This window comes from Sorex araneus, chromosome 3 (assembly GCF_027595985.1).
Source record: "Sorex araneus isolate mSorAra2 chromosome 3, mSorAra2.pri, whole genome shotgun sequence".
Lineage (NCBI taxonomy): Eukaryota > Metazoa > Chordata > Mammalia > Eulipotyphla > Soricidae > Sorex > Sorex araneus.
This window is the reverse complement of record NC_073304.1, coordinates 149984125-150010821: the sequence shown is the minus strand read 5'-3', so window position 1 is coordinate 150010821 and position 26697 is coordinate 149984125. Positions and strand designations below refer to the sequence as shown.

The 26697-nt window shown below is 44.1% G+C and overlaps 2 protein-coding genes across 2 annotated transcripts; both read left to right on the top strand.

Annotated features, from left to right (window-relative positions):
* The first annotated feature begins 5513 nt into the window (after positions 1-5513).
* Positions 5514-5813, top strand: SMCP (sperm mitochondria associated cysteine rich protein). The gene has a single exon (XM_004618152.2). The coding sequence runs from the start codon at positions 5514-5516 to the stop codon at positions 5811-5813; it is 300 nt and encodes a 99-aa protein (XP_004618209.1).
* Positions 5814-24304: 18491 nt separating this feature from the next.
* IVL (involucrin) lies at positions 24305-25627 on the top strand. Its single transcript, XM_055132153.1, has one exon. The coding sequence runs from the start codon at positions 24305-24307 to the stop codon at positions 25625-25627; it is 1323 nt and encodes a 440-aa protein (XP_054988128.1).
* The last annotated feature ends 1070 nt before the right edge of the window (positions 25628-26697 follow it).

Here is a 26697-nt window from a genome sequence, read left to right as displayed (position 1 = left end):
GACTTTCAGCCCAGATGGTTTGAGGGGAAGAGAGCATCAGTTTCCTTCACTGAAGTTTCCCCCACAATATTACCATGGGGTGGAGGAAGGGTGGTGGTGGAGAGATTAATTCTTAATAGCGGGAAATAGCACAACGGCAGGGTATTTGCCTTGCATGCGGCCGACCCGGGTTCCGATTCCTCTGTTCCTCTCGGAGAGCCCGGCAAGCTATCGAGAGTATCTCGCCTGCTCGGCAGAGCCTGGCAAGCTCCTTGTGGCGTATTTGATATGCCAAAAAGTAACAACAAGTCTCACAATGGAGACTTTACTGGTGCCCGCTCAAGCAAATCAATGAGCAACGGGACAACAACACCAGCAGAAAATGGGTATAGTGAAGTATAAGTTTCTTTGCCTGAGACTCTATGTTTAATGCTAACACAACTGTCCATTTAGAGAAAAAAGCCTCTTACTTCATACAGGATGAATTCATAAAGGGCTATAGACAAGTATATGGGGATGGGAGGGGCTGACAGTAAATTCTTGGGAAGTAATAAAACCTAGATGGGATTTTTAGAAGTTACTCTGTCAGTAGCCTTAAAGGATCAAAGAGGTGTTATGCCTGGCCGCACTTTGTGGACAGAGGAAATGAGGTCTGATAAGATCTAACTGGTGGCATCAGAGGACCATAAAAGGTTGGGCACACCACCCCTCACTACCATACCCAGAGAGAAGCTCCTTCAGAAATGTGATAAGGAATGTGATAAGCTCCTTCAAGAGGTTTCTTCAGCTTGTGATAAGGACATGAGGGAGGACTGTCACTGTCATCCAATTGCTCATCGATTTGTTTGAGCGGGCACCAGTAACGTCTCTCATTGTGGGACTTATTGTTACTATTTTTGGCATATTGAATACGCCACGGGTAGCTTGCCAGGCTCTACCATGTGGGCTCAATACTCTCAGTAACTTGCCGGGCTCTCAGAGAGGGGTGGGAGGAATCTAACATGGCATGAAAGGCGAACACCGTACCACTGTGCTATCGCTCCAGCCCAAAGTTTAAAGCTTGACAGTACTACAGCACTGGGCTCATCTCCATAGAAAGCTCCCCATTGGGGGCAGCTTGAGAGAAAACCCAAAAAAACACTCTACAAAGGCAAGCACGGTGCTTCCTCATTTTGGAGGTGGGGGTGACCCTCATCTCCACCTGAGATGTGTGCTCTCAGCTCTCTTCCCTCGGTGAAGTCCATGTTCTTTTGAAAGCATTACTCTCTCTCTCTCGTTCACTCTCACTCACGCTCTCCCTCTCTCTCTCTCTCTCTCTCTCTCTCTCTCTCTCTCCCTCTCTCTCTCTCTCTCTCTCTTTCCTTCCTCAAAATCCCTAAACTGCCTTCCTCAAAACCTTCACACACATGGAAAATGGTATAAAACAAGGTGATTATTACATTGTTGTTTGCAATAACCCAAACAAGCATTCTCACCTGTCTCTCAATTACTATTAAAATATGAAAAGTAAATATTCTGAACTGAAATGGAATGAGCACCAGTATGTATTGTGATAAAGAGCAGTGAGCAAAAAATACTTTCCCTATCTATGTTAAAAAGGGCACATATTTGTGTGATCCTTGAGCAGACAGAATATTAGATAGTTGAGATATTTGTCACTGATAACTAATGGGGTAGAAGGGAAAATGACCTTATATGTTCCGCTTTTGACTTTAGAGCCAATTGACAATAACAAATAATCTGAAGTGACCTACATGATCTGTGGGATGAAACCATCTAAATAATCAAATAATCATCCAAATCTGTTGGTTCTTACAGAAAGCATTTTATTATTATTAACTATAGTAGTGGTAACAGTAGTAATTTTGGGGTCACACCCATCAGTGCTCAGGGATTACTCCTGGTGGCATTTGGGGGAACTATATGTGGTACCGTGGATCAAACTAGGTTCAGTGACATCTGAAGCAAATTTTTATCTTCTGTATTATTTTGCTGGTCCCCAAGAAAGAATTCCTGATGCCAAAATTAACCATAGAGCATCTTGTACCGTCCCTAGCAATCAGTCCTTAAAGGCCACTAGACTCTTATCTCTCTGTTGAAACAGAAAAGCCTTGAGAATGTGAATTTGACCCCATTAAGTTTACCCACTTCATTATTTAGGATAGAGCCTGGCAGATAGTAAAGAATTGGAGCTAGTGTGTGCTTTTGACAGGTGTTTTCAGGGTTGGTGGGATATGGGTTACCTGCAGAGCGCCCCACGTCAACCTGATGAGTGCCAGCAGGGGGCAGGGTATATCATCACAATCACAGAACACTGAGGAGAGGTCACACCCATGTCACAGAGGCTGAGCTCTGATGGGAGGGACCAAGGTCACTTGCTTCAGAAGACTTTGACTTCTGATAGTGATGGACTCACCAGGCTGTTAAGGGAAGATCTGCTGGAACCCGTCAAGTTTTCATACGAAGCCCATCCTGGACATGCTGAATTGAGTAATTGAGAAGAAACAGAAAAGAAGTAGCCAGGCCAGGTAACCCAGAGGATGGCTGCCTTCAGGTTTCTCTTCTCTTAGCTTGCTCATTCAAGCGTTCCTTCCTTCCCCACGCACTGGCACCCACACACTGCCACACAGCATAGCAGGTGCCTCGGACAGAAGCGAGAACACCAGGTGGCTGTACCAATGTGCTAGTGGAGAACTCAGACAATGTGGGAGCTCCTATTTATGATAAAAATGGGGAGTGGCGTGGGAGCTCAGAGAATACGTGTTAAGGACCCTGATCCTATGAGTTAATGACACTTTCCTCAAGGGACGAATGTTGCAGTTTAGGTTTCAGGTGGTATAATGAGGTGGGGACGGGGGCTGGGAAGTGTATTCTAGGTGTTGAGAAGGCCATGAAGCTAGAACTGGGGATAATAATGCAGAGCCCTGCTCTGAGTCAGTCTAGAGCAGGAATGAAATAGTGCACTACTACTAGTAGTAGGTAGACATGGACACTAGTACTTGCCAGACACAGTAAACTGTGGGTTCTGGCCTTGAATCTTCCCAGAAATAGCAATTTTTAAAAGGCCAACGATGGTTCTGGCTCTGTTATGTCACAGTTCTGAAAGTTTTCTGAATCAGGCTATGCAGAAGCAGGGCTGTAGAACTGGAGAAGCTTATTTGCAGGAGACAAGGTGGTTAGCAGGCAGGAATGTTGGGTGGATGGGGGTAAGGGGGACTAAGCATACCTAGACTAAAGGAGAACTTGCTTGGTAGTGCGTAAGCAGAAAGCACACAGGCAGGAGGCAGCAAGGCCCCCAGGTACCCTTCACATCTCCCACTTACCTCTCAATGGCTACAGATCCCAAGTAGACACAGATAGGCTTTGTCCCATAGCACTGAAGAAGCAGTAATTATTTGTGTATGAGAGAGACTCCCTCACTTTCCTTCCTTTCCCCCAGTTTCATGCTTATCTGCCCCTGGTGTCTGAGTCTGAGTCTATTTGCTCTTCTGCTTTCATTCTTTTCCATTACAAGGAATTCAGGAACTTGGGCTCTTCCCTGACACCTCAGACTCTTTAAAACATCTCTTGTCTTAGAGGAAGGTACGAGGGATTTGTCTCCCACTTATGTCTCTAAGGAGTCTCCAGTGAGCTCTTACTATGTGAGGGTCAAAGAGATAGTACAGCCTTGCATTTGGCTGAGTCCTGCTCAATTCCCAACATCCTGAACACCATCTGCTATGACCGAAAAAATCAAAATACAAACCCAAAAACCCAATAGCAATAACAAAAAGTTGGGGCCTGAGAGACAGAACAGGAGTAAGGCATTTTTCTGACAAGTGGCCAGCCTGGTTTGATCCCTGTCACGGTGATCCCTTGTGTACAGAAATGGGAGTTGGCTCTGAACATTGTAGGATGTGCCCCAACCACCACCATCCCCTCACCACCCTCCAAAAAAAAACCCAAATCTTTCTGAATGATATAATTAATTCCTGAATAACTGTCAGGCTTAGAGTCACACTGAATTAAAGCCAACACCCTATAACAGAAATCACTTTCCCTTACAAGTGAGGACATGCCTTGGGCTGACCAGTCAGGGACCTGGGAGTTTGTAGATGAGTAGAGGGATCTTGAGCAGCAACCAGTCTCAGCACAGAGTATCCCAATGGGATATGACCGTCCATCTCATAGAAGTCAGGAGCTCAGTGATACTCCCTCATGGTAATTCAGGGATCCTCAAAGATAACCACAGACGAGGACCAAGGGAGGTGGCCCGAAAGGCCCTGGATTTCATCTCTGGTGTCTCATGAAATCTTGGTCATTTCCACAAACACTTCTGAAAATTATCCCAAAGCAAAAATAATAAAAAAGACATTAAAAAATTCCTCTTGAGGCTCTGGCAGGTTTGAGAGATGGAGAGGCTGGGCTGGGGCTGGGCCCCAGCCAGTCAGTGTGAGGTCACTGTTTCCAGGGGCGGGGCAGTAACTATGTCTGGCTTAGGGGTCCCTTTGTCTACAGTAGAGATAAAGTCCCTGAAGGAAACAGTAGAGAGCATAACTGCTCTGACCCAGCAGATCCTGATCCAGATGGTCTACAGCATAGATGACCACCAGAAAGGTGACCTGTAGGAACTTCTGAATCCTACAGAGATTTGGGCAACAAAAGTCACCGTTAGCGGTAAGGAAGAAATAAAGTGGGTTTTGGTCCTGCTTGGGTAGAGGAAGGTGGGGTTGGTAAGAATCAAAAGAAGGAGTTGATTTTTCCTACTCTCAGAAGCACCAGCTTCTGACTGAGTTTGAGGACACTTGTAGGGTCCAGCTCCCTCACTCTTAGCAAAATTTCCTACATAGAGGAAGAGATATACAGAATAGGAGACACCTGACTTTTCTGGAAGATGAGCTGTAGAACCAGGCTAGAATTGTAGGGCCTTAAAAGCCAAGAGTAATGTCTTATCCATGGTCTGCCCTGCAATAGCCCCTGAGGTCACAGGTCCCACAGGCTGAGGGGTCTGGTTTTAGATAGTGTATTCAAGAAAGGCTCTGATGGTCAGGGACCCTAAGTGCAAGCCTTCCATTGTTCCTGGGTCCCAGGGTGCCATGCCTGAGACCAGATCAAGCTTCTTTCTCTGTGCTGGGAAAGATATCGCTTGGATTAGCTCCTAGCAGCTGAGACAGATCCCTGAACTTCAGTAGGCCTCAGATACAGGCAGCTGTGATCAGACATGAGGCGACTGTGAAGTCCCCGATGCTGGTCTCATCCTGAGGCTACTCAGTGGTGTTCTATTTCTCGATCCCGTGGGTCCATTTCCATCCTCTTCTGATCTTTACATTTCTCTTTGTGACATGGCTACCTGTTCACACAGATGAGGTGTGAAACCGCAAGGCCACCCTGAGTCCTGAGGGGCCTCCTGCCCCTCCTTCCCAGCCCTGGTCTGATGACTTCCTTTGAAGATGAATCCTTCCTGAGGCTTGTGAAGAGGAAAGTCACATCACAGAGCCAATTTCCCTTCTGAATATTTTTCTTCTTTCCCACTAGAACCTCCAAAGCTCCTGAAGATGTGTGACCCAGCCAAGTGCACCCCCTGCTGCCCAGCCAAGTGCTCCCCCTGCTGTCCAGCAAAGTGCAACCCCTGCTGTCCATCAAAATGCAATCCCTGCTGTCCAGCAAAATGTAGCCCCTGTGGCTGCCCACCAAGAGGCTGCTGCGTTCAGCCCAAGTGCTGCTGTCTGGAACCCAAGCCCGAGTGCACGTGCCTTAACAAGGACTCTGACACATCTCAGCATACTCAGCACTCTCAGAATGACTCCCAAAGTACAAAGCAAGAAAAGTCACTTTTTGGGGGGTCGAAGAAATAGGTTGCTCCAGACAAGTCCAGGAGCCATGCCCATCCCTTGGAGCTGTCAAGGCTATAGACCTGCATTAGAAAAACTGTTTCTCGTTAGCTCCCAATCAGAAGCCCCCATTTCCTTTCATAGCTCTTCAGCCTATGAAGATCTCCAACTGGAAGTGGAAAGTCGAAGAGGCTAGGATGATCTCTCCTTGTCATCGAAACAGTGGTTAGCACAATAAAAGAGCAGTAAAAAAATGAAAAAAAGGATTGTGGTCTTGTTTTGCTTCTTGACCCATGAAACCATCTCTCTTATCAGTCCTAAGTTCAAGAAAACATGGGTATAACAAGGAGAGCTGAAAGCCAGAGCTGAGGGGTTGAGTTTCTGCAGAGCCAGAGTTGGGGAAGATGGTCTCACTTTGACTTTACAATGTCCTGTCTTCCAGGAGTCTCTCTAGTCCCAGGCAAATGGAGCAGTAGTTCACTCCAAGGTAAGAATTACAGTCCTCTGGGTACCATATTTCACATCATAATAAGGACGTCTCTAGAAAGGTCCCAATGATTCGAGGAAGGAGCACTCCTAGGACCCAGATTTCCTTGGTTGGTGTGGAACTGAGTTTCTTGAACTAATTATTCAGTCTCAATGCAAGTTGTGCAACCTTCCTCAAGCTCTGTTTTCTAGACTGAGGGCAATGAGACATCAAAAAACTTTATTTTATTTGTTCTTGACCACTCCCCCCTCCCACCCTACTCCCCACACACAGTGGTGTTCAGGAGCTGTTCTTAGCAGTGCTGGGGAATTATGTGGGGACGGGACCCAGGTCTTCTGCATGCAAAGCATGTGTTCAGTCCCTTGAGCACATCTCCTAGGTCCTTAAAGAATTTTAACAAAATTAAGTGGGATAATTCATCTAATGTGCTTACTATAAGAGGTTATACAATGCATGTTTCTATTCAGAATTACAAGGCACATATCCCCAATGAAGCCAGTGTACTCCAATAAATTGTGCCCAAAATACACAAGTGTGCAAGTGAAAAGAGAAATATCTTCACTCTCCACACATATTGACCTCATCTGTAACTATTTTTGGTGTTTGACATCATCTCCCAATATTTTCTAATATTTCATTTTTAATGGTTTATTCTGTTCATCAATCCCCAGAAAGTAATCTTACTATTTTTGGTAGTCATAAATTTATTTACACATCAGGAATTTTAATAAGTGGAAACATGGTATATATACCTTTATGCCTCACTTCATTAGCAAAAATATTGAGAAACAAGTTATGGCATGAACCAGTAATCTACATTCATTTCCCTTGAGTGGTAAATGCTGTCATTATATAATACCACATTTTGTTTTTCCACTAATCCAGGTTTTGACTATTGGAAAGCTGCTTTGAATTTTCATGACAAATCTTTGATCCTTACCTGCATGCTTTTATTTGTTGAACACAATAGTAAAATGATATGTAGTAAATTCTGGGGTTAGGAGTTCTTTTGGGCCACACACAGCAATATGCAGGGCTTACTACTGGCTCTGAGCTCAGGGATCAGTCCTGGAAGTGTTCAGGGGACAATAAGCAAGTGCCAGGGACTAAATTGGGGTCAGCTGTGTGCAAGGTGGGGGACGGGGATGGGTGGGAGGCACATCTAGCATTGCTGAAGCATTTCTGGCTCCGTGCTCATTGTTTAGGAACCACACATGGTGCAAGAAATTGATTGGCTACACACAAGGCAAGTACTTCAACCTCTACTATCTCTCTGGCCCCTTTGTATAATGCTATTTAACAAACTGCCCAGATTTCCAAAACAGTTCTAGTGGGAATGCCTTTTAACATTCCCACTAGAAGACCAGAAAATTCCAGTTGCCATACATATTCACCAATGTTTTGCATATTAGATTTTTAAAAAAAATTTTAGATATTTGACTATAAATTTTCTTTTTTTTTACTTTGGATTTTTGGGTGATATTTGGGCCACAGCTAGTAGTGTTGAGGGCTTCCTTGTGACTGTGCACAAGGATCACTCCTGCCAGGCCCAGGTGATCATCTCAGGTGACAGATCAAACCCAGTTAGGCAGTGTGCAAGGCAAGCACCCTACCAATTCAACTGACTCTCCAGCCCTTCATTTTAATTTCTAAATAGCATTTGGCTCATTTGTCTATTCTTCTGATACTTATTCAAGTTTTTTTCAGAGTTTTGGTTTCATGTAATTCTAAGATATAAATAAATGCTCTTGTTACATGTCCTTTATCACATATTTTTTCACACTCAGGTCACTATCTTACCTTTTACCTTCTTTAGACTTCTAAAGTTTCAAAGAGCAAATGTTTATAATTTGGATAAAGTTAATTTTATTTATGGGCTTGATTTTTACATCATTGCCAAGAAACATTTCCCTAAACTTATGACAAAGATTTCCTCCAATTTTTTATCTATATACTATTGGTTTTCTATGGTAAAAGATATATGCAAAATGGTTGCTTTTATCTGAGGTGGAATTTGGAGGGAGGCATATGGATACACCCATTTTTTTTGAATTTGCTTTCTCTACTGAAATGCATTTGTATCTTTATTTTTTAAAAAAGCCTACCAGCAGGGGGTTGGAGACATACTACAGTGGGTATGGCACTTGCCTTGCATGTGGTGACCCAGATTGGCACCCCGCATGGTCCTCTGAGCTGCACCAGGAGAGATCTGTGAACACAAACATAAATAAACCCGAGCACCTCCAGAGGTGTGGTCTTAAAACCAAAAATATAAGTAAAAAACCCCACTAGGCACATTTGTTTAAATCCCCATTTTGGGGCTGGAGCAATAGCACAGCAGGTAGGGTATTTGCCTTGCACGAGGCAGACCCGGGTTCGATTCCCAGCATCCTACATGGTCCCCTGAGCACTACTAGGAGTGATTCCTGAGTGCAAAGCCAGGAGTAATCCCTGAGCATTGCCAGGTGTGACCCCCCAAAAAAGCAAAAACTAATAAATAAATCTCCATTTTGATGTACTGATCTATTTTAAATCTTGATTACATTGTGCTATTTATGATAACTTTATAGTCTAAAGGTCAGATAATGTATGTTGTCTAATTTTGTTTCTAAAGTAACTTTTCTTGCTGTTTTGTATTTCCATGTGAACTTTAGATCACACTTTTCAACTTTAACAATCAAAAAGCCAGGTAATAGTTTAACAGAAATTCAAATTGGAAAAGAGGTACGAGACAGAGTACTGTGGATAGGACACTTGCCCTGCACACGACCAAACTGGGTTCAATACCCAGCACTCCATAAGGTCCCCTGACCCCACCCGGAGTGATCTCTAAGCATAGAGCCAGGAGTAAGCCCTGAGAACTGCCACGTGTGGCCACACACACAAAAAAGAAAAAAAATCAAAAAAGGATAAAGAGGAACAAACATTATAATATTGAATGTTATCATTCATAATCCTGGAATATATTTCCATTTAGTTAGGCTATAATTAGTCTAAGTATTTCTCATTTAATTATGTTACAAATGTAATTGCTTTATTTTAGTGAATTATTAATTAACTCTTAGTACACTCAAATATAACTATTCCTAGAGAGAAACCTGGTACACTGCTTTACTTGTTTTAATAAATTTCCATGGGATTTTTCACATCAGGTCATCTGAGTTTTACTTTCCTTATTCAAACTTTTTCCTACATGAGTTTTTTTTTGGGGGGGGGCGGGGTTTGTTTTGTTTTGTTTGGTTTGGTTTATCTTCTTTGCTACTTAAGAAAGTTCCTTTTCTATTAGAGGGGGTAATGCTTCTGAAATGAGTCAGAAAGTGAAAGACAAATGTTGGATGATCTAACTCAGGCGGAATGGAAAGAAAGTAATGAAGAAAGGGATTAGATGGCTTCCAATGTCAACAACCCCTGAGACATAATGAAAAGAACTGAGAAAAGAGAAGGCAAAGTGGGTGGAGAGAAAGACTCTGGACAATGGCAGAGGGATCTTGACATGGGTGGATCGAGTGGTGAAGCAGCAATGTCAGTGTGAAATAATTCCAACACTACTGTAAACTATTCTACCTCAATTTTTTAAAAATGGACAAAAGTCCTGAAATTATAGCTGAGAATAGCTAACTCTAGTTCTTGACTACATAATTTCAAAGCAATCTTGGTAGTTTACTAATGAGGAAAAATTTCCTACAACATCAATTATCACTTGTATTTCTAGTAACTGTAATTGTTTATATGATATTTGGTTAGGGAATCTCAAATAAGTACATAAATTTAAATTACAACCTAATGAAAACAATATTAAATATCTAAAACAAAGTTCTTTCTTCCTACTTTTTCTTTCTGAGTGTGCCTGACTGTGCTCAGGGCTTACTCCCCGAAAGGCTTGGGAAAATCATGTGTGTTGGGTTGTTGGGGGTCCACTCGATGCAGAATGCTTGCAAGCCCAGAACTTGACCATATATACTATCTCTCCAGCCCCATTTTCTTCCTACTTTGTAAAGTTTACATGCTTTTTGTTTGGGGTTATATGTTTTTGATTGGGGCTCAGACCCAGTTATGCTAGGGGCTGCTCTCTGTTGCTTTGGAAGTTGTTCCTAGAAGTGCTTAAGAGAGAAATCACGTGGTGCTGGGAATCAAACCTGGTCTTCCATATGCAAAGCATGCGGTCATTACATTGAGTTTCCTTTTGTGTAAAATTTTTCTAATTGGCATCATTTTATCGTCTATTAATATGGTTAACTACATGTTAATGTCATGCTAAAAATAATGTTAATAATAGTAACCATTGATTTTTTAAATTAAGATTACTTTTCACAACTGGATGTGTTTCCAAGACATAATTTTATAATTTTAAAATACACTCTTTTTTGTTTTCTTGGGTTTTCTTGGTTTGTTTATTTTGTTTTGTTTTGCTTTGGGGTCATTCCCATTCTCAGTGCATACTCTTAGCTTTGAGCTCAGTGGTCACTCAGGGCATGCCCAGGAGACCATACAAAGCGTTGGGAAATTAAACTTGGGTTAGCTGCATACAAAGTAAGCACCCTACCCAATCCACTATCTAGCCCCCGAATACATTGGTTTTTGAGTGCTAATGCACTATAATACAAAGTGTAAAACAACTTTATGTTCCTGAGATAACTTCTATTTGATTGGGTTGTTAGTATAATACTTTTATATGTTTCTTGACCAGATTTGTTAAAATTTTGTGGGAAGTTTTGCCTCCATGTTAATGAAGGATAATGATCTTTAGTTTTATTGTTTATAATGCCATTTATTTTGGTATCAAAGAATCAATGCCTTCTCAATTTTCTAGAGCAGCTAAAGAAATATTAGCATATTTCCTCTTTAAATTTCTGGTAGAATTCATCAAGATGTCTGTGTCTGGGGGTTTCTTTGCAAGAAATTTTAAATTAAAATTAAATTAATTTTAAATTTAAATTATTTTTTTTGTAACTGATTCAGACTTTTCCAGATGGTCTTTCCTTTTGAATAAATTCTGCTGGTGTTTAGTTTTAAAGAAATTCACCCATTTATGTTTTTAAATTTGTAGGCACAAAGTTATTTATGTCATTTTAATATCTATAGAATTTGTTTTAAGGTGATCTTTTTAACTATTGATGTTGGTTATGTTTTCTCTCTCTTTTTTCCTTTTCAGTCAGACTAGCTAGTGACATCATCAGTTACATCTCTCCCCTTAAGGAAACAGATTTTTATTTGTTTTTCTGTACTGTTCTCTGCTTTATTGATAACTAATCTAATTTGTTTAATTTCCTTTCTTTCTGCTTACTTCAGGTTTACTTTGCTATTTTTTTAATTTAAGTTATTTTAATTTCTTAAAATGAAATAGTCAAGGCCACTAGCTTGAGATCTTTACTCTTTGAATATGGGCTACTAATGCTAAAATTTTCTTCTACATGCTAATTTGCCTACATTAAAATTTCAATTCTGTCTTTTTATAGCTTTGTCTATTTTATAGTTCAAGATGCTTCCCAATTTACTTTGATCCTTTAGTGTATTATAAATGTTCTTTTTTTTCCCCCAAATGTAGAGACATTTTCAAAAGATCTCTCATTTCTAATAGTATTTATTTATAGTTAAATAAGGTATGCTGTATCGGGGCTGGAGCGATAGCACAGCAGGTAGGGCATTTGCGTTGCATGTGGCCAACCTGGGTTGGATTCCCAGGATCCCATATGAAGGATGGTCCTCTGAGCACTTCCAGGGGTGATTCCTGAGTGCAGAGCCAGAAGTAACCCCTGTGCATTGCCAGGTGTGACCCCCAAAAAAGCAAAATAAAAAGGTATGCTGTCTCATCTGAATCTTTTAAAATTCATTGAGACTTATTGCATGGCTTAAATATTATAGTAGCTATGGGTTAATTCTGGGAAGTGAGTCATATGCACTTGAAAAATAAACATACTCAACAATTTTTGCTTGGACCTCTGTTTCCCAAGGTGGTGGTATTACCCCTTAGAGGAGGCTTTGGAAGATTCCTGGGTACAATTGGTTGTTGGTGCTTTTTGTTTGTCACTTAAGGTAGTTTTCCAGGGAGACAGGAACTGTGATTTTTTTTTTCTGAAAAGGGAGATAGTAGTCCAAATAAGTTTGAAAGTTTCTAGAATGTTCCATAATATAAGTTAATTTGTTTGATCATATGATTCACACCTTAATCTCTACTCTTTTAATAGACTCTTATCTTACCAAGTATTTAATTGTTGAGATCTCTGAGCATATATGTGATTTCTCCTATTGTTTCCTTTCATTCTAACAGCTTTTAAAAACGTTTGAATTAGAAACTTTTAATTAGATACGTATTTAAAACGATATCATTATCTTAAGTTTTACAAGAAGGCCTTCTTTATCCTTCATTGATATAATTTGCTCTAAAATCTACTTACAAATCAAATCAATTTATCTTTCTTTTGAGTCATGTGAGCAAGACATTTCTTCTGCTACTTCACTTATATCTTTCTGTAATTTTTTGTTTTTGCTTTGTTTTGAGGCCACACACAGCTGTGCTGAGGTCTTACTCCCATCTCTGTACTTAGATATCACCCCTGGTGAGGTCGGGGTTGGGGGGTGGATGGGGGGAAGCATATGAGGTTCGAGGGATCAAATCTGGGTCTGCCATGTGCAAGGCAAATGCTCTACCTGTTGTCTATATTTCCAGCCATTTTAAATGGGTTCCTTCTAGATAATAGTTGATTTTTAAAACTAAAGTCTGACAATTCATGACTTTAGAGTATAATGCTTTTAGGGTAATTATGGATGTGGTTGAACATATTGGAGGGACCAAGGCAGAGAACAGTCCTTAATTTTTTAAGCATTAGTAACATTGAGGAACTGATGCAGTGATGGGCCCAATTCTCATGAACACATCTAGTCAAGTAAGCCCACAAATAAGTAACACATTCAAGCTGTCAAACACTGAGATAGAGTAGAAGTGAGAGAGATCTGCTTTGAACAGTGCCTGAGACATTTCCTCAGGAAGTGACATCACAATAAGCTCTAAAGATATGCAGTAGTAAGTAGTGGGGATGTGCGCATTAGGGTCTACTGATAGGTAGAAAAGCCCTGGGCTAGAGCTACCCCTCCCACAGACAGAGCAGATACGGGGGAGACTGGGCTGGTTGAGCACAGCCTGTAGAGCAGAGGGGGACACGTGGACTCGGCTCCATGAGTGATGGCTTCCAGGGGTTAGAGAAAGTTGGAGGAAGCATGTAGCAAGTGAATAAATTAGTATTCCATTTATAAGGGGATAGATGATAATACCCACAATCTGTTTATATTCACCCTAATTTTTTGAAATATTGTGCTCACTGTTCAAAAGTCCGATCTCCACCTTTGCTATGGAAGCTCCCGAGCTGGGCTTCCTCCTCACTGTGGCCTCTAACTGCACTTGCCAGGGCCACCAGTGGAATCGGTGCTCACAGCCTCCAATATGGAAATTCAGTCCCAACTGTTGGTCCCAATTGTTCGTCCTGATTGTTCAATGTCTATACTTGTTTTCTGAAAGTACCCATAATCCTGGTTTATCTTTCATCTCACTACCTCTTCCTTCTATTTTTCTTATCTTTCTCTCTTTTTTTAAGCCACACCTGGCAGTGCTCAGGACTTTCTCCAGGCTCTGTGTTCAGAATCACTCCTGGTGGGTTCAGGGAACCATATGCAGTGCTGGGGGTTGAGCCATGGTCAGCCACAGGCAGGTGAGTGCCCTCCCCACTGTACTGTCACTCTGGCCTCTCATCTTCTTGACATGTTCTCTCTTGTCTGACCACTTGACATCAAAGTGACCCACGATACCACCCTACACCTCTTTTCTATTTTCATTCTCCTGATGATCTCATCTTGGCTCACGACTTCCTATATCATTAATACATGGAAGTTTTCCAAACCTAAATCTATAGCAAGAACTTTATGAACTCATGACTAGTGTATCTAATTGCCTATTTGACCATCCTGCATGGATGTCTATTGGGTATCTAGAATGTCTGTCCCAAAACTCATGCTGATCTCTCTCACAGAACCAGAGTGTTCTCCCACTGTGTTCAAGGCAGCTCCATTCTTTAGGACTTCAGGCCAAGAATGTTGAGTCTTCGCTTGGTTCCCTCTACACCTTAAATCTAATCTGCTAGTGAGTCTTACTGTCTTATCAAAATATATCTACAATTTAACCACAAGTTCCTGGCTCTCCTGCTGTCATTCTAGTTCCAAGGTATTGCTACATTGCTACAGTCACCTCTTACACTGCATCCTTGCCAGAGAAATCCATTTAAAAATGAGTCAGATGATGTAGCTTCTCTGCTCAGGACAATGTTAGTGGCTTCTTATGAAGCTGTTTCGTGGTTTTGTCATTCCCACCAGAACATACTCCTTCACACTCATCTTGCACAAACCTTTTCCTCATTCACACATGCTCATGCATTCAGACATGTTCAGTGGCTTCTGAACACATCTCAGAATCCTAGAGTATGCCAAGAATACCCTCCCCACAACCACACACACACACACACACACACACAGAGTATTATATCTTTGTGTGTGCTAACTTTATTTTCTTCAGGTTCCTTTTGAGACCTTTCCTTTGAATTCAATTTGAAAGAACTGACCTCTCCAGAACAGTTAAACATCTTTCTTGAGCAATTTTCCATGCAGTACTTATGTCTTAGTTGCATCTGTTTCCCATGTTGGAATAAAAAGCTATAGGAGAGTGGGGAGTTTTGCATACTATGCTCAGTGCTTCTCTCTGGGGCCTAGAATGCAGGTGTGTGGAGCCTCTCTAACATACATTAAATGAAAAAAAATCACTGAAGCAGAGGTGAATAGGCTATTTCTGGCAGAGAAAATGGAGAGCAATGTCACCGAGCAGTGTAAAAAGTCCCCTGAGGAGAAGGAGCTGGCCTGAACCTGGTGCTTCACTACTATGTGCCCTGGGTCCTTCTCTTTTCTGACTATGCCATCCTTAGTCAAGCCAGGGGTGACTCTGGGAAGATAACTCTGAAAGCCTCTCCAGCACCAGCATCTCAGACTGGCTCTAGGCTGGGAAGAGAGGAGATTGTGGGCCGGTGGGAGGCTGAGGGCAGGGACTCAGCAAAGCTGAAGCTGAGTGAGCGAGAACTTTCCTGTAAGAGGAAGTTTGCCTTTCTCTAAGGCACTTTGACCTCTCTCCCTTTTCTGCCCTCCTCCCACCATCCATTCCAAGCAGGCTTTCTAGTAAAACCTGAGGTACAGGGAAATAACTTCTTAACTGCCCAGACAGTTTCTAGCTTGCCTGTCTTCTTGCTCATAGAACTTCAGTCTTCCTCTGCAGCCTCCCTGAACCAGAAGCCCTGGGACTGCAGGTCACGGGGTGGGCGTGTCTGTCTTCAGTGCAAGGGGAGGGGTTTGGGAACAGGGCAATAGAGACGATCCCTTCATGGAGATAGGACTGGCACTATTCTCACACACTCTTCTGAGCTCGAGCTCCTGTCTGCCAAGTACAGGGGACTGAATGACGGCTTCAGTCACATGGGGGTGGTCGTCTACTTTTCATTCTCCCCAGGAAATTCTTGCCCCATTGATGGATCACACTGCAAACGTGTCTGGCTAGTGAACTGAGATCTCAAATGACCGTGAGCCATACCTTCTGCCAGTTTCTGGATTTTCTCTCCATCCAATCAGAGTTTCTTGAGAGCATAAAGAGCTCCTAAATCTAAGAGCTTCTGAGTTGTACAGGGAAGGAAGGGTAGGAACAAACTCTTCCAAATACACCGATCCTGGAATTGCATTTGCTCTGACTTCTTTGAGTCCCAAATTTGAAGTAAATAGTTAAGCTGGGGGTAGGCAGTAGGCAAGTTTTGGGGATGAAGAAGTAAGCACTGTTGGGCCAGAGAAATAACTCTGTGGGCTGGACCACATGCTTTGCATGCAAGCGGTCCAGGGTTAATCTCCAGAACCACACAACCAAGAAGCATCAGGAGTGACTCTGGAGCCCCAACTTAGGAATGCACTCTAAATAGCAGCCAGGTGTGGTCACAAAAGTAAATAAATACAAGACAAACAGTTAAAAATAAAGAAATAAACATTGTTTTATATTTAAATTGCCCTATCCATGTAGAAGGTCTCACAGTCCACAAATACAGAGGAGCTTAGACAGAGACAGTGAGGGGTTACTTGCAGAGACCCAGTGGGGGCCAAGAAGGGAATGAGGCAATGAACTCCTTGTAATAGTGAGAGACTTTTCTAGAGCTAGAAGTGTTCTCTGATTCTTTCCCCATCCCCTCACCCTTGCCAAACACACACACACACACACACACACACACACACACACACACACAGGCTCATGCATATTCACCCTCACCAAAGGAGCCTCTGCAAGCACTTTCAGAAGCAATTTTCAGAGCAATTATTCCTCTCAGGAGGCAGCTGACCGGGCCGCCGGCTGTCTAATTATCTGGCAAGAATGGAACTGAAAAGCCCAGAAGTGGACTGAGTCCTGGAGCCATGCTGACATCCTAAATCTTTCTTTCTGGAGAGGGCAGATGGGTCTCGTCCTGTTCACCTTGATCTGAACACCCGTGGTACTCAGAGAACCATTTTCAGTGCTGGGGATCAGATTGGGATTGACTGCTCACAAGGCAAGTGCCTTACCCTCTGGGCTTCTCTGTCTGGCCCCATCCCTTCATTCTCAGACCTGAGGTCTGAGCATCAGAGATACTTCTGGGGAGGTTGCAGGACTGGACTCACTCCCTCTAATGTTCTGCACTGACCTCTACTCCCTTCTGCTATGCCTCAGGTCTGTTTCCCTAATCACTGTCCTACCCACTTCTGCATGCTTTCTCTCACCATAGACTGACTGTCTGCACACATTCATGTGAAGTCTCACCCATGTTTTCTGCATCTCCTTTTTCACGCACTGGCATCTCTCCCTCACATAGTTAGTCGTACATTGATCACTATTTCTTGAAGTTCATCTTCCTCCACATTTGTCTCAAATTGCTACCTCTCTGCTCACCACCAGCATGTTGTATTGTAGCAATGTCAGGCTGTTTAGCTTCCTTGGGATCCCACCGAGTGGGAACACATTTGGTGGGCACAGGACTGCAGGAGCACATACATGATGGAGACAGTCTCCTGGGTTGAGGGAAGACTCATTGATGGAGAGGCCAGGATGAGGAGTAAAGGTGAAATCAGGAGATTGGCTTCTACTGCTGCTGTCTGCCCATGTACTGCATGGCTTGGAGACTTCTGGATTTTCATTGGCAAAGTGAAAAATCAGAAGGTCATTGATCTTTGAATCTGTTGCATCCATAACTCTCACTTAGGCAGGTATCACACTATTATTCCAGTAAACATAGGTGCATGCTGCCTATAGTAAAATAGTCATTTCTTGAGTAGTTTATGTGTTGATCACACATATTCCCCTCACCAAATCTTCAGATAAGTAATAAGGAGGTATGTGAATCCTCATTACTCTAGAAGGTAGGTGGGGTCCCCTACTGGTGTTCAGGGGCTTGGGGTCCACTTCCACTGACACCCAGTCTGGATGCATTGCTTGTCAATCCAGTGCTCAGACCTGTTGTGAGATAGTGCTGCTGGGACTCAGTGGTTTGGCATGGTGGGGGTTGGAGTGAGGGAAGCAATAGAACACAGGGATGGAGCCTTACGCAGGCAAGGCATGTGCTCCAGAACTTTCAGTGATCTCCTTGACCCTCAAATTCCCTTTTATGCACAGAAATATTGAGTGTCACAGAGGCAAAGAGACTTCTCAGGATAACAAGAGAGGCTATGGGATCCATTCCCTTACCTGTGTCCCTCTGAAGCCAGTGTCCATCCTCAAACAGCAGCACTATCCCTGGTTGGACTAAGCGGGTCCCTGGACAGCATCACCCACTGGCCAGGGCCCTGGGAGTGCTGCCAGCACTAAAATAAGGGCAATTCCACTGAATCAGAGACATACAAGATGGGCACTTCCTCCAGACATTTCAGACACCACCCTGTGGGGTTACGTCTGTGAATGGCTGATTCATGGAGTTGGACGATGTCACCTCGTGCAGCCTGTCACATAGCCATCAGACTCTCAACCTCAAGGACCTGGAGGGAAGCCCTGCAGTGTTGGGACACAGGTGAGGGACCTGGGATCCCTGCTCATCTGCCACAGACCCATTGTAGACCTTTGGGTCTCTTGTACCTTCTCTCCAGGCTTTTGACGCTCTCCTGTTCCTGAGATGTCTGACCCCAGGGAGGAGATGAGGCTGTGTTGGGAAGTTCTATATACTGGCAGAGGGTGTGACATACTCAGAGGCTTAGCTCACATATGCCGCTGCCCTCTGGTGCAGGAGATCGGCTTCAATTCATGTGATTTCCCAAATAGTGAGCCCAAGGGGGAAGATTCCCTGCCAGCTAGAGGAGAGGGTCAGCACTTCTGAAAGCCTGTCACTCTTCTGCTCCTCTCCTGGCACCAAGAGCAAAGCTGTGGCTGGCCTTCCTTCCAGTGATAAGATGCCAGAGGAAGGCCAGTGCCTACAGCCCACAGACCAAATGGGAAGGCAGCAGATGAATGGAAGAAAGCAGGAAGCAGACAGACAGACCTAGGGGCCCTGAGAATTAGCCCCTTGACCATCTGAGCTGCCTTTCTTTCCCTGCTCTCTCCCGAAACAGAAGAACAGAGACACCAGACACAAAAGGGGTTGAGGAGTAGAGCTCAGGTCCAGAAGACCCTGGAGGAAGATAGAAAAGATTCAGGGCTGCTGGGACTAATTTTGAGAAAACATTCTGATTACCTGTGGTTTTCTCAGCAGATATCTTCCCCATAGCCCCGACATAGATCAAATTATGGTTCAGGTTGCCAAGTGTGAGATGATCTGGAAGGAAAAGGCCTGGAAAGAGCAGGTAGCCTTGGAGGGTCAGGCGTTGCCTAAGGAGGAAGCCATCTAGGGATGCTGGGAATGAGAAGGCAGGACCCCTGGCCAAAGTTGCTTTCCCAGAACCACATGGCCATCACTTTTATACTGACAACTTGCTAAGAGCCATAATCAACGTGCCTCTCCACAAATCAATCTCCTGAGATGTGAAATGCCCTGTCCCACTCCACACCCCAGCTAAGCAATAGTTCAACTGTTGCTTCACTCCAGCAAAAGAAACCAGATAGTTTCTGCCTCTGTAAGAGAAATGGCTGGTGCCTCCTTAGACTGGAGAAGAGCTGGGTCAGGGCCCCTTGCATGTGTCATGGGATATGAGCTCATCCTCTTTACAGTAGGCAGGGGATGGGCAGCTAACCCAGGTTCACCAGGGGGACTTCATGATCCAAGAGGTCACTCACACAGAAATTAAAAGAATTTCCCCAGATGCATGCATGTCTGTCTCCCAGATGTGTGCAAACATAGAACCTCCACATCTTTAAAGGCTGCAGCTTCCCCATGCTGTCACTGCACAGACACTCCCCTGTTAACCCTCCGTCTCACCCCTCACCCCACATACTCCCTAACTCTGCCCAGTGGCCAAAGACTCACACACTCTCGTCTTCCCGCAAAGCTCTCATTATCCTGTGAATCAGAGGGCGGGAAGCAGATCTGGCAGATCTGAGCCCCTGGGAACCCATAAGACCGGTGTGACTTCCTCAAGCAAGGTCTTTTGCCCTGGGACTGACTGTCATGGGCCAGGATGGGTGTATTCCTGTCAGGTGAGGTCAGATGTGGGGTTCAGGATCATGGGGTGTGCATTTGAGTGTTAGTTCTACACTGTGGACTGGAGGATAGAAGTAGTAGGTGGAGAGTACTTTCCCTGGCCCCAGAAAACAGTCTCTGTGAGTCAGGGGCTACAGTGTGAAGCCCAGGCAGGTTCAGAGATCAATGGAGAGAGCAGAATTCTGGGGGTAGGAGTCCCTCCATCTGTCTGAACCCTAGACTGAACTCTAGGAGATGGCAAAATTGGGCCTGTAATTTGATCTATTTGTGGTTATAGGGAACATAATTATTGGGAAAACCATAATAACCAGAATGTTTCTCAAAATTCATACCAAAATTCGTTTCACCTTCATATTATTGTAATATTTATTTTCAATTAGTTGTAATATTTCTTTTTAGTAAGATAAATGGTGTTCATAAAATAAGCAATTATTAGCCCATTACTATGAAAGAAGGCAAATTACACCACAATTTTGTTTATATATGTATTTATATACATATGTACATACACTTGTTACAAATGCATGCTCACACACATGTGCATAACTCTAAGATGTTTGATAGCAGTTCTCTTCAGGTGATGAGATTCACCATTGATCCATTCCTTCCTTTGTTATTTTTGGAGTACTAGGTATGGATGATAATTAAGATAGGTTATGGCGGGGTGGGGGAGGGGGGAGGAGTAAAAAAAAACCACCAGGCAGAACCCTGATTATGAGGCTAATTTCAGAGGGAATGTTAGAAAATTAACAAGCAGAACAAGTACAAATAAAAAGACCCTTATGGTTATCAATGAAATGAAATTGATCAGAAGGATAATCCTCTCAACAGAGTTCTCAGGCAGTTCTCTACAGGCCTAGCTGTGCTGAGGCTGGAAGGCATACAGAAGGGCTAGAGATGTAGTACAAGGGTTAAGAACACTTGTCTGGAGAAGAGACCCCGAGCAGCCACACACTAACGGCTCCTTTGTTTCTGAGTGACCATGATCCCGGAAGCCCACTACCTGCTTTCAGCACCCAACAGCTTCTTGCATAACTGCCTCTGTGAACTAAGCTACGGCCCCATGCCGCCCCGGGGGTGGGAGTAGGGATGGGGGGAAGGTTTTTATTTCTTGGCCTTTCCTTTCGGTTGTGACATGTTTTAGAACCCACTAAACAGAGGTATGAGCTTGCAGTGATGCAACTTCTGGCAGAAATTTCTCTGGACTTAATTACTAAATACCAGAAATCCAAAACCTGTTGCGGCCACGCGACTTCATACTCTTCATTCTCAGCAATGGAAAACATTATCAAATGATGCTTTTTCAGCAGGTCTGATTGTTGGGGGGAAATTCCAAATAATAATAGCAAGTTTTCTGTTGAAATATTGAATTTAATCAAAGTAAAGAGAGAGTAAAGTGAAAATTATCTGCCACACAGGCAGTGGGGTGGGTGGGATGGGAGGTATACTGGGGTTTCTTGGTGGTGGAACACATGCACTGGTGAAGGGATGAGTGTTTGATCATTGTATGACTGAGACTTAAACCTGAAAGCTTTGTAACTTTTCTCATGGTGATTCAAGTAAAAAATAAATAAATAAAAATTTTAAATTAAAATAAATGAATAAATTTTAATTTTTTTTAAAAAAAACACTTGTCTTGCATGTGGCTGACCCAGATTCAAACCCATACAATTCCTAAGCCCCTTCAAGAATGATCCCTGAGCACAGCACTGGGTACGCCCTGAGTGTAGCCAAGTATGACCCAAAATCCAAAACCAAAACCAAAAAAAAAAAGGGAAAGACCCAAAGAATCTGGGGAAGAATGTGCTCGTGGAGGGACAGCAGGTACAAAACCCACAGGTGGGAATTCTGTACTTTTCCTAAGAAATAAGGACCCTCAGTGAGAGTTGTTGAAACATGACAGAGGGTTTGGGTTTGATTCCAGGTGCCCTGGGTCATGACCAGTGTGGAGAAGAGGCCAGCACCAGGCTCAGCTCTGAGAGATTGCTTAAGCATTTTAAAGAACAGTTAGGAGGAAGTATGATTTGACTTTGATCGTTTTCCCTTCATATATTTCAAAATATTATAGAGAGACTTTGTTTTATCATCATAAAAATATCTTATTATTACATTGTATATTTACTGCCTGCTGCCTTCCAGTGGCCCATACTTTGGAATTTTTAATGAGGTTGGCATTCCCAGAAACTTCTGAAACTATAGTCTGGCCAGAGAGTCTAGACAGGTCCAGAAGACCCCTACACAGTGGAAGACCTCTACCACCCTCATTTAGGACACCCTTGTGTCCTGAAGTCAGATACAATGTCCTTGGGACAGATTATTTTCACATAAATAGATTTATAAAATGTGTCTTGAGAGTGGAAATGCTGTGAGCTGGTAACCAAGAGAATCAGCAGCTACTTTCTTTCATAAAAATCAATTATGCCCACTTCACATCCCTGGGTCTGAATATCCCAACGAAAAACATCATTTTCCAATCTATGTCCTTGCAAATAAATCTCTTCCTATAATAAGGAGTAACATGTTCTACACATATAGAAATTGAGAATCAGAGCTGAGGCTCTGCCACAAACCAGTAGGAAAAGAGGAATGGGCTTCTGAGCTGCCTTTCTCATGCCCCCGTGCTCAGGTCAGATGAGCATCACAGGAGTGATGGGGCCCCCAGAGCCCTCTGGCCAGGCAGGAGCCTTGTATCTCTGTGAAAAGGGCCCCTGAGGGGTTTATACTGAGATGCCTGTGATGAGTCAGAAGGGGGATGGAGGAAGTTGGCCAACTTCAGTGGTGAAACCAGTCCATCTCCTTCACCTACAGAACAGTATAAAGGGTGCCCCTGTCCAAGGGTGCTGCTCAGCTCAGCGCTAGAAGCCTCTTCAGCCACACCTCCTGATAATCCGGTAAGTTTCAGCTAGAAGAACTGGGCATAGGCTAGGAGCTCCAGCAGACCAGATGTGGCTAGGGGTGCCCAGCTCAGGGGCTGGGAGAGGGGGTTGGTCACTCAAGGGCTGAATCCAACTAGAACTACCTTTTTGGGGACAGTGTCTTGGATAACAGATAGCAATTTCTTCCTGTCCCATCTGTTCTTCAGATCATATTTTACAATAACTCTGTGTGAATGAGTGAGAGAGAAGTAGTAATAGAGGAGGAGGAAGAGGAGGATGAAGAGAAGGAAGAAGAGTGAGAGAGTAGGAAGAAAGAATGAGGGAAAATGAGAGAAAAATAAATGAAGGAAGTGGAGGAAGAACAAGAGAAGGCAGATCAGGGAGAAGAGGGCATGACGAGGAGGAAGAAGAGGAGGGGGAAAAGGAGAGTTTTCAGAGGGCAAATTTCCTTCCTAAAAATATATTTGGACTGATTGTAACTTTGCCTTCTTGATGTTATAATACATATAATGGTTATTGCTGTGGTTCAGATAAATGCTTGCAACTTTTTTTCCTTTTTGGGTCACACCTGGCAATGCACAGGGGTTACTCCTGGCTTTGCACTCAGGAATTACTCCTGGCGATGCTCAGGGGACCATATGGGATGCTGGGAATCGAACCTGGGTTGGCCGCATGAAAGGCAAATGCCCTACCTGCTGTGCTAACTGTGCTGGAAAAAGTGAGGAATTACAGAAGAAAAAACTTTCTATTTGGATGAACTTCCTATTTGGGTAAACCCAAGCAAAGCAAGGGCAGGAAAACCTACCAACATGAAGGAACTAACCTCAACCTTCTAGCCTCTTCCTACAACCCTTCATTCCAAGTGTAGGGAATAAAGCTAAAGTTCAGAATATCATGTGGAAAAGGAGTTGAGTAGGCCAACATATTCATTTTATGGAGTGATATGGGGTTCAGAGAGACATAACTTATGACCAAGTAAACAATATTTCAGGGACACAAGTAGAAATTATATGATATGACCCTAACCAAGAGATCCTGTCCTGGTCTCTCAGATGTGCTGGTTTCTCAGCTTTCAGCACACCTCGATCCCAACCCCAGAAGAACTTTCTTCTCATGGCACCTTATGTCATAGCCCAGAACTCATACCTTCTCCTTGGTCAGTGGAGTTCAGAAATGATGTCACACACTAGGATTCAACAACAGTAGCCCACCCTGGCAGGGCAATGCCAGAGACACATCTGGGTATTGGCTTCTGCAGAAAGGAGTTTCTCAGGAGACCGATTTCTTTCTCCTCCCATCTTCATCCTTTATTCTATGCTGCTTCTTGAGAAGCATGTTCTGGAAGGAGAGAAATAGCACCCATGGAGGAAGGAGAAAGAAGGGAGGCAGAGAGCCCAGATGCTGCCACTGATTCCTGCATATATGCTCAGTTCCTCTCTGGTCATCTTTCTGACCTTCCGTTTTTCAGAGTCACCTGAAGCAGCTTCCACGATGGATCAGCAACAGACTCTTCCAGTGACTCTGCCCTCTGCCCTCAGCCAAGAGCCCCTGGAGCTTGTTTGCCTTCCTACTGATACCCAACACGAACAAGAGAAACAGCCGACTCCACTGCCTGCCCCATGCCAGACAGTGCTCTCTGAGGCCCCCCGGGAAGTCGCTGTTCAGCATGGGGAAAAGCACATAGCTCTGGAGACAGAGGTGCCTGAGCAGGCGTGTGAGCTACTGCAAGGCGACCTGCAGAATCGGGAAGAGCATTCAGGGCTGCAGCAGCAGCAAGAGTCACAGCAGCAGGAAGGGTGCCTAGAACAGCCACAGCAGCAAGAGTCACAGCAGCAGGAAGGGTGCCTGGAACAGCCACAGCAGCAAGAGTCACAGCGGCAGGAAGGGTGCCTGGAACAGCCACAGCAGCAAGAGTCACAGCGGCAGGAAGGGTGCCTGGAACAGCCACAGCAGCAAGAGTCACAGAGGCAGGAAGGGTGCCTGGAACAGCCGCAGGAACAAGAGTCACAGCGGCAGGAAGGGTACCTGGAACAGCCACAGCAGCAAGAGTCACAGCAGCAGGAAGGGTGCCTGGAACAGCCACAGCAGCAAGAGTCACAGCGGCAGGAAGGGTGCCTGGAACAGCCACAGCAGCAAGAGTCACAGCGGCAGGAAGGGTGCCTGGAACAGCCACAGCAGCAAGAGTCACAGCAGCTGGAAGGGTGCCTGGAACAGCCACAGGAACAAGAGTCACAGCAGCGGGAAGGGTGCCTGGAACAGCTGCAGGAACAAGAGTCACAGCAGCGGGAAGGGTGCCTGGAAGAGCAGCAACTGCAACTGCAAGAGTCACCGGAGCAGGAACAGAGCCTAGAACAGCAGCATCTGCTGCAGCAAAAAGCATCACAGGAGCTGGAACCACAGCACCAGGCACTAACGGAGCAGGAAACACAGCATCCCAAACACGAGCAGCACAAGCAGCATCAGGAGGCAGGAAGCTTGGAGCAGCAGCTGGAACAGAAAGAAGAACAAAAGGAAGCGCAGCTAAAGGAGAAGTTGGAAGAGAAGAAGATTCTGGAACAGCAAATAGATAATGAATTAACAACGAAAGATGAGCACCTAGAAAAGAGAGAGCAGCTGGAGCAGCTAAAGGAGCAAGAGAAGCAGCTGGTGACAGTCGAGCAGCAGGACGAGCAACTGGAGCAGCATGAATCCTCCCAAGTTCTGGACCCATCCCCAGACCCCCAGACAGTGCAAACACCTGGAAGAGACCTCTTGGCACCTGCAGAGCAGCAGCAGCAGAAGCTAGAGATGGAGTGGCCCCCCAAACACGTGTGATCATCCCCAGCCACGCCACACAAGTGGAGAGCATCAGGGACTCCAGTTCCTCAAGTCCCCAGCCTCGGTGGCCCACCTCATCAACTTGGCCTACTCTGTCCTGTGCATGTCTTTTTGATGGGGAGAAGGGACTATGGCCCAATGCTAATTCCTAATGAGCCCATCACCACAGGTGCCCGGGTCCTCAGCCCAAGAAGATAAATGCAATAACTTGACTTTATCCCTGATTTGAGCTGTATCTGTGAGTGTGTATGATACACTGAATAAAATCTTGGAAATCTTGGGATCTTGTTTTCATTGACGTCCTCCTGTTTCTTACAACATACAAATGTGGTGTGGGAACGGGTCTATGGTTGAAACCAACACTCTCGGGCAGTTCTCAGAGGAAAAAGATACTTTTCCCCTTTATAATTCTTCTCTCAAATATACTCAATACATTCAACAGCTTTTAGAAGGAAGCCAACAAAAGCAAAAACAGTTTCGGTCATGAGTAAGAAAGAAACACTTTCTAGTCATGAAGAGGGGAAGACTCTTCTGATTGGGGTAAGGGACTCTGGTCCCTATCAGCTCAGCAGTACCCAACATACCAAACCCAACCAGAACCATGGCCAAGAGGACAACAGGGAGGAAATGACATTCCATCTGGGTTCCAGACCCCTCGGGATTTCTTCTGTAGAATGTCCTCACGACTTCCAAGTGTCTGTAGACTGCCTACTGAGGAAAGATTTCAGGGTAAAAAACAACAGAAACAGAATTGGGTAAGGATGAAAGTTTCCTGGGACTAGCCTTTGATGAATAAAGTCGCAACAAAACACTGAAAGGAAATAAAGCTCGGGTGGAGAAAGGAAGCCAAAAATTCTGACTAGGCTGGAGAATACAGAGACAAAGTAACTGCAGCTGTTACACTTCCTGATATCTCTGTAGCCTTTATTGCCATCAGTCACATTAGGATTTGAAGCTCTCCTTCCTGGCAATCATCTGCCTTTAACTACTTAACCACATCATCTCATGCAGGTTTTCTCCAGCCACCCAGAGGTATTTTTTATAGGCATCAGGCTATGGCAGGGATA